At 38.9% G+C, this 9,005-nt stretch overlaps 1 protein-coding gene across 1 annotated transcript in view; it reads left to right on the plus strand.

Annotated features, from left to right (window-relative positions):
* LOC137637188 (ran-specific GTPase-activating protein-like) overlaps positions 1–7,553 on the plus strand; it is an 11,703-nt gene extending 4,150 nt beyond the window's left edge. The window contains exons 2-4 of the mRNA XM_068369455.1: positions 2,768–2,943; positions 5,999–6,104; positions 6,832–7,553. Of these exons, the coding sequence (XP_068225556.1) occupies positions 2,768–2,943; positions 5,999–6,104; positions 6,832–7,059 (510 nt within the window). The 3' untranslated portion in view covers positions 7,060–7,553. The remainder of the gene's footprint in view (positions 1–2,767; positions 2,944–5,998; positions 6,105–6,831) is intronic.
* Positions 7,554–9,005: the final 1,452 nt, after the last annotated feature.

Here is a 9,005-nt window from a genome sequence, read left to right on the forward strand (position 1 = left end):
AAAAGGTGATGACTTTTGTTACTTGTAGAAGGTAATGGTATCTTTAAATGAGTCATTTACAGTGTCTGTATGTCACTTGGAGGTTCATTGACACTGTTCTTCTTAAACTGGAGTTGAGTGGTTCTTGTTCTTGCAGTTGGCAATGGAAGGGAGTATTATCGATAGCTGAAATGAATGAATGCTGGAACGCTTTAGTATTCTTTGTTGTTTGTTGTTATAGTTGCCGTTACTCTGCTGCAGAAGCAGTCGTGTAAAGTACTGTGCATTGATAGCCCGGCTTACGTCGTTACCTTAGGTTAATGTTTTGTACAGTCACTAATAAATGAGTGAATCATGAAAGAAAGTGAAAATTGCAATATATATAGATCTGAATCAATTATGTATAGATACATGAAGGTCATTGGTTCTTCAGAGTGTTAGGGCATTTATTGATACATTATTACTGATTATTGTTCATTAAGACTTGAGTTGGGAAACACTTAAGACTTGAAATACTGTAGTCAGGCTTGGCTTGAGTTGGTTTCAGGTCTCAGGAGTTTTCTAGACAGAATTCCATCGAAAGCATACAAGTACAGAGGGTAGGTTCCACCAAGCTGTTTGTGGGTCAAGTTTGTTCTTCTGACACTATATACAAATGGCTACGCTATTTACACTGTAGTATTATTAATATTATTATTATTATTATTATTATTATTATTACTTGCTAAACTACAACACGAGTTGAAAAAGCAGGATGCTATAAGCCTGGGGGCTCCAACAGGGAAAATAGCCCAGTAAGGAAAGCTTATCATTTAATAATAATAATAATAATAAATAGACTATTTTAAGAACAGTAACAACATAAATATCTCCTATATAAGCTATGTAAACTTTAAAAAACAAGAGGAAGAGAAATAAGAAAGAATGGTGTGTGTGCCTGAGTGTATCCTCAAGTAAGAGAACTCCAACCCAAGACAGTGGAAGACCATGGTACAGGGGCTATGGCACAACCCAAGGCCATAGAACAATGGTTGATGTTGATTTCTTATTTGAAAACTTTAGAAAAAAAATATTTTGTTTGTTCCTTTTCACATGATCTGTTGAGAATATTTGTTTATGTCATCTTTCTTCCCATTTTGAATAATGAACAGCTCACAAATTGAGGCGAATTGGTAAGGGTAGTCACCCACAAATAGTCAAATATTCTTTGTTATAGGAGGACCAAAAGGGTTCAAGTTTTATTGGTCCCATTTGAATGGAATAGGTCTTTGTAAGGGTCATAATGACTAGCTAGTCCTGGTTTCCTACGAGAGAAGCAGCAGCAGTTGCTTTATGGTCGAGATGGACCACTCTCCTCCTTTTGATTTGATCTAGGGGCTGTGGTCAATTGGATGATAAAAGTCCTCCTTCAGCCACTTAACCTCATACACACACACACATGGCAGCAGCAGTGTTTTCCATCGAGGCTGCTATTGCATCAGCAAGCTGCTGCTGCTGCTGCTCAGAGAGTTCGTTCTTCTTTGGAAAAACTGCTGCTGCTGCGTTACAGGAATCTCTGCTGCTGCTGCTGCTGCTGCCGCTGCCTTTTGATCCCCCCAACCCCCAACCCCCTCGTTCCAGGTCCTCTGAGACGGCGTTGTTCAGTGACGGTCTTAATGCGTATGATGCCTTCGCTCCCTTCTGCTTCTTGAATCGTCAAGTCATCAGAGAATTGGCAAGGCCGCGTCATTTGGGGGGTAAGAAAGGTCCCACGTGACACGTGTAGTGCTTTCACATTGCTACTATAGGCTGTGAGTAAAGGGGTCGGGCTCTATTTCTTCACAGTTTTCTGCTGTTGTTCCAGAAAATTAGACTGTTTTTGGAATCCAGGCTAATGTCTATTATGTGCTGTGTACCAAACTGCAAAGGGAATTGCCCAAAGGGAGAGTTTTCCTTTCCAAATGCTGATGAAGAAAAAAGCCAATCCGTCTCCATATCAATCGACTTACTCATGCTGACTTCTTCCCCCACTAATCAGGCTTATATTTGAAACGGACTTGGAATGACCGAGGTGGTCCATCGTAAGCCAATGTACAGATGTCTGGATACCTGCTAAGGTTCCTCTACAGCTGGCTGTCTACCAGGAAAAAAGCGGACCATGTTTGGCAATTGTTACTTCTCCAATTAATCTACCTTCAGATTTTCTCATCTTTCTCTGCTGATAGAAGCTCCTCATAGACCTTTCTTCATTGTAGTCAATGTGTGTACTCGTGAGGATCTTGTGCGTTCCCCGTACGCCTTCGAGGCGTGCGTAGGACAGAGATCTATCGCTGGAGCCTCCAGTCTTTCCGCTAGTCTTGGCTTTGGCAAATTGTTTGCATGTCCTCACTAGTCGTAGCTACTGTACTTGGTTAGTTTTCAGCGGTCGTTCCATCTTTGCCAAAGCTGTACTGTACTGTACTCGCATTCAAGAACTCTGGTTTGTACAGTTATGAAATCACAAATTGTTGTCACCAGCTTCGTAAAGTTTCAGATGTGAGAAATACAAAGCGAGGCTCAGAATACCAAATGTCTTGGGTTGATTTTTTCCATGTACTTTAATGTTAGATCAATTTTCAATTATTTTACCATTTCTTATATATTGTTTTTGAGCTAGTTTTTGTATCAACAGGAGACTGTGTGTGTGTGTGTACATGAGTTATAATTCCATGCTTTGTGTTTCTTCTATCTATTTGCTTAATGTCTCTCTCTCTCTCTCTCTCTCTCTCTCTCTCTCTCTCTCCGTTTATTAATTTATATACTTTTCCAGACTGACCCCGAGGGCAGCACTGCCGTTGCGAATACCAGCACAGTCTCCAAGGATGGGGGAGGCGGAGGCGGGGCCTCAGCAGACGCCGAGCACGACCCTTACTTCGAGCTGGTCGTTTCCCTGCCGGAAATTCAGGTCAAGACAAACGAGGAAGAGGAGGACGAGATGGTGAGGCTGTGAGCAATTACATTTTTTTTTTTTTTTTTTTTGGTCTTTTCAGAATGACAACTTTAATTACATGTACAAAGAAGTCATTACATAATTGAAGACATGCTGTGTGAAACTCACACACATGAAGATGCTACATAAGTTTATGTTAAGAGTTTTGACACTTAATTTTCTTTTGAATGACTTCAATAGAATGATTTTCCATTCGTAAACTAATACCAACATTTCATCTTTAATATGAGTATGCTTTGAGAGAAGTTAGATTCCTGTATTAAGATGTAACGATGTGTCGTTAGCTTCCACTTTTATTTTCGGTGCCCGGATAGTTCATTTTGACTTTGAACATCCTTACGTGGCTGTTTTGATCATATGCTGTTTCCTTTAGACAAATGTATTGGCTGTTGGTCGTGTCCAAGGGATGTTCAGAAGGAAGGATTTGCTGTCGTTTTCTGGAAACTGTAGCGGAGTGACGGCGGCACTCCTGTTTGCTGTTTTATTGCCTCCCCATAGTGGCTTTATGATGTCGACTTTATTTCTAAGGAGGTTGGCATTCATTAGACAATGAATGGTGTGCTTCGTCAGAAGAGGAAGGAAGTTTGGCCGCTTAGGATTGTGAAGCGGAAGGGTTCGGTCTCCTTCTCTCACCTTGCGTACCTTCCCCATGAGAAATGTCTCTTCTATGATAATGGTCTTGAGTACGCAAGTCAGGACTAAGAAGTAGGATCGACTGGCCCTTCTCCTTCCTGGTGTGCAGCAGCAGCAGCAGTCGCTCTATTATGCACTTGATTGCTAAATGCTACACGGTGGAGCATTCTCAACAAACCAATGTTAGTGTTGTTTTGTACTTTTGTGCTTTCATACCTCCTCCTCTCACCCATGATCTTTTCATAATTTGACTAACCTGATGGAGGAGGAGAGACAGCCAGAGTCATTGCCTTCTCTTTTGTATTTCATTTTTGGGTTGAATTAAACTTCCTCTGGGGATCTTTAATTTATGATCTTTTTCATTCTATATCACTGACTTGGATGCACCTTCGTTCAGTTAGTTGTTTGCGCGTGTTTCGTAAGATTTCTCATCATTTGGACCAATCTCTGCATTGAGGTGTCCCCAGTCTCGTTTCAGGGAATATTCTACTGAAATTCCAGTTGAATAAAGCTTTGGTAGCTATAGGTTGTTCCTCCTCAACTGTCAGCGAGTCCCTGATAGTGACCTAGTCTAATACCTCCCTTGTCGTCTTCATAACTAGGTCGTTAAGAGGTTAGCAATAATACTCGCTTTCACACCAGGACAGGATCATAGTGTTTTGTCATTTCCCCGGGATAGTACACATTTTTCCTCCGGGGGAGGGGTCTCCCCCATTAAAAGATGATGATTTGTGTTCGTTTAGGAAGAACAAACGAGAAATGTTTCAAGATGTTTTTTCCCTTAGGTTACAAACCCAAATATGTCAAGTTAAACTTCCTTAGTCAACTTTCCAAGTGAGTTTTGCAAACCTCTCGGTAATGTTAACGAACGACGATACTTCTGTTCGTGACTTAGGTCAACGAGTAGGTGTCTTTTCACGGACCATTGACGAGAGCTGGTGCACTCTTAGGAAGAAAGCAAGGCAGTAGAGGTGTCTCCAAGGGTCATCCAGGCGCCAGAAATTTTAGGAAAACACACACTGGGTATAAAGGGTCAGTTGTCATTTCTTCCTTCAGTGGGAGCTCGGTGACCTTTCTGGCTGGGGGGGGGGGGGGGGGTGTCTTCTCCTATTAAAAGACTGATTTGTATAGTTAGGAAAAATACAAATGATTTTGACTTTTGAATTTGATGTCTTTCTTCTTCCTCTGCTAATTATATTTGTAAAGAAATGCCTTTCAGTAAATCATAAATCTCAAATGAATAGAAACAGGTTTTCAATGTTATCTTAATGAAATCATGTTTGTACTTTTCTGTTATCAGTTCAAGATGCAATTTTAACAACTGCAACTATCAATTGTTTTCATTTTGGTTTTGTTAGCGGTTTTAAAGGTCCCGACGGTGTCACGATGATGCTCGCATGTAGTTAGTTAACAGGGTATTGTTTATATGATTTCGCTCGCTATCACCTAATCCTTGAAGAAAAGAACCAGAGTTCTATGCACTCTCGACTAGTTTCCTATTAAAATGCGTATCGAATAACAGACGAATCAGCTGTTGACGCTGACGATCCACAGCCATCTTTATACCTGATGTATACAAAGATATTGAATGTCAATATTGGTCAATGTACTATTGTCAAATCATTTGAATAGCTTCATTTGTTATTACATACATACATACATACATATACCAAGGCACTTGCCCCAATTTTGGGGGGTAGCCGACATCAACAAAGGAAACAAAAACAAAAAGGGGACCTCTACTCTACGTTCCTCCCAGCCTTTTGTTATTTAACCTTGAAAATGTTTCTATTTTGTACTATCTTAGAGCAAACCACATTCACAAATAAAAAGCCTCTATGTACAGTCAACATTGACATGTATTGGTGCACATTTATTCGTCAAATTAGATGACTTTTTTTCGGTACTAAATTAAAAACTAGAATTCATTTTGCTCGTAAGCTAAGATAGATTCTTTTTAACCCTATATTCAAAATAACAAAATCATTTGCGGTTTAGCCCAGTGACGAGTAAGTTGGGCTCGAACCGCTTTTCAACTTGTTGCCTCTCGTGGAAGCAATGACCGACGTAAGGCGAGGAACGCCTGTACACGAAGAAGACTACTCGAACCAAATACTGAGAAAGCTCTTGTCATTAGAAAAATAAAGCATTAGTATTGCATTGGAGTGCCTCATCGATTCATGGCAATTCTGACCCTGTACAAAGTAAATAGAAACCTCCTCCTTTAAAGAAACGTATTCAAACAATGTTAGAACTGAATATTGATTTCCTATGTTATAAGTTAGTCATGGGTTATTTGATCTTGCTAAAACATTGAGGATCTTGATGTCATTTAGATCATTTCTAATGATTGTACTGTATTCATAAGAAATCTTATTCAGCCTGTGGATGTAACTTTATCTTTGCTTCGACAGGCAGGCGGTGCAAGCTGTTCCCTTACAACACACTGGAGACCCCGGCTGAATGGAAGGAGAGAGGAACCGCCGCACATGTCAAGATACTGAAGCACAGCAAAAAGAAGACGGTGAGAGTAATAACGTATTTCGGCTCTCCACTCATGAATGGCGGGAGGGGGGGGACAGTAACTTTGCCCTGACCCTTGGTAGTAAGGTTTATATTTGAGTCAGAACAATGACAAATTTGGAAGTGATTTGTATTCTTTATAACGAGGCCAACCTGTAGCTATTTTTTTCAAAATATGCCCTCCCATCACCTGTCCCCCAATAGATTCTGCCTTAAATAAAGTGACGATACAACACAGATTTGTATGAGGGGGATATCATAGTCCACAAATGCTATCAAAGGTGGATTTTGATATTCTATGCATTGGTGTACGTCTCAAAATGAAAATGTGGTCGGTGAAATTTCTACCTTGACTAAATCTTGCTTGTTTGTCTCTCAGTTTTTCATCAACCCTTTTCTCCAGTCTCTTTAGAATAAACATACTCTATATTTTTGAAACTGACGTACGTGTAATGCCTCTGTAATTAATGCAATCATTCAGGTCTCCTTTTTTTCACAAACACACTTCAGGTTTTGCCTCTTCGTGCCAAATTCTACTAAATAATCTTGTAAGTAGTCCGAGAGACGTTTCATTTTCAGCCAGTATCATGTGGGTAGTTATTCCATCGTATCCAGGGGCTTTCCATCTCTTCTTGCGTGCACGCATATCCATCTAGATATTAAGCAATCGTTTGTGACGGGTCGCGTGCAATCATATAGAATATATTAATATCTTCTTCCACCCACAGGTCAGAGTCCTGATGAGACGGGACAAGACGTTGAAAATCCGCGCCAACCACTACATCACCCCCTTCGTGGAGCTTAAGCCAAACTGCGGCAGTGACAGAGCCTGGGTCTGGTCGGTCCCTGCCGACTTGGCCGACGAGGAACCCAAGCAGGAACTGTTTGCTGTCAGATTTGCCAATGCACAAAGTAAGTCTCATTTTTGTAGGTCACTTTATGGTGTTGAAAACTAACTCAATACAAGAGGAAGGCCAAAGTTTGGGGATGGATGGGGTGAAGAAAGCTCTGGGTGATAGGAGGATAGATGTGAGAGAGGCGAGAGAGCGTGCTAGAAATAGGAATGAATGGCGAGCGATTGTAACGCAGTTGCGGTAGGCCCTGCTGCTGCTGCTGCCTCCGATGATGCCTTAGATGACCGCGGAGGTAGCAGCAGTATGGGACTCAGCATTATGAAGCTTCATCTTACGTGTTTACTTGTTTTGGGTTTAAATCCAACCCTCCACTCAAGTCGAGTGAACTACTTCTCTTTGGGTCCATATTAATCATCTAACGAAACATTTTCATTATAACTTATACAATTCTTTGATTGTAGCATCTTCCAAATCATATGATCTTGTGAAAAGTAATGTCTTTAGTTTCTTCTTAAATTCAATTGCTCCCTTTAGGTCCTTCATTTCAGTTGGCAGTTTATTATAATGTCTAGGCGGATAACGGGGGAGGGTGGGCTGTGGCACCCTAGCAGTACCAGCTGAACTCGGTTGAGTCCCTTGTTAGGCTGGGAGGAACGTAGAGAGTAGAGGTCCCCTTTTTTTGTTTTGTTTCATTTGTTGGTGTAGGCTATCCCCCAAAATTGGGGGAAGTGCCTAGGTATATGTATGTATAATTTTTATCTGGAAAGATTTTTTATTCTAAATTCAATCTTGGTAAGAATTAGAACTAGTAATTAAGCCTTTAGGCTTTCTAGAAATTTTTTTAAACTATTCTTCTATGCTCAATAGTTAGGCCAAATGCCCCTAAATCCATATAGGCCTACACACTTGCCAATCAAATTTAAGAAAAACATTAACATGAAACTTATTTATAATTTTCATTCTAATAACTTATGATACTAAACATCAGTATAGATAGTACAGATAACTCTGCTTAGATGATATAGAGAATAGCATAGATGTCTTAAAAGCAGGATGCTATAAAGCCAAGGGCTCCAAGGGAAAAATAGTCTAGTGAGGAAATAAATAAACTACAGGAGAAGTAATGAACAATTGAAATTAAATATTTTCAGAAGTCACAACATAAAAATAGATCTTGGATGAATAAACTGTAAAAACTGGTTTAAAAGAAAACTAAGCGAGATAAGATAGAATAATGTGTCTGAGTGAACCTCCAAGCAAGAGAACTCCAACCCAAGACTGGAAAACCAATGTTGGCTACATTGTATTAACTTGGACTAAATCAAGACTTTAATTTCGGAGAGAACGTGGCTGAATGATTGTACTTTATAGTGATCACTTCAAAGTTAGGTTAATTCACTAAAAAGAAATTTTTATGAATTAAAAGAAAAAAAAAACTATGGTTCGTCCAGAACTCACCCTATACTACGAATATGTTTTTAAATGATTATGTATATACGTATCAACATTAATGTTTCCCAATGTAGGCTATATTGCATTTTAATTTTTTATTGGTCATTTATTCATAATATTATGGACATTTAATAAAAATAATAATTATTTTGGTTGAATTTATATTTTACTATATGAAATTGTGCCAGCCAGAAATGAAAAATTGTAATGTCTTTCATGTATGAGTAATATAATGTAGCATACATTTAGTTAAATATTATAATAAAGTAATAATTATAATAAGATATAGTATTTGTAGTATTAACATAAATAATTTTACCATATCATGATGAATTAAGTTATAATAATATACTGAAAACCATCACAATACACAAAAATGACCCAAGAAATGCCAGCATATGTCTTAAAATTTTATATTCCGTATTGTATTTCCACATAGTGAGACCTAAAACAAATAAAAAATATAACTAAAATTTATATATAACTCTTTAAACAAGTTATAAAACTCTCATATAGCATAGATAAGTATTTAAAAATGAAAAATAAATTGAAAAACTGGAACCTTTTTAACTTTTCCTCCGGGTTTTGGATCCCGA

The sequence above is a fragment of the Palaemon carinicauda genome, unplaced genomic scaffold, assembly GCF_036898095.1.
Source record: "Palaemon carinicauda isolate YSFRI2023 unplaced genomic scaffold, ASM3689809v2 scaffold570, whole genome shotgun sequence".
Taxonomy (NCBI): domain Eukaryota; kingdom Metazoa; phylum Arthropoda; class Malacostraca; order Decapoda; family Palaemonidae; genus Palaemon; species Palaemon carinicauda.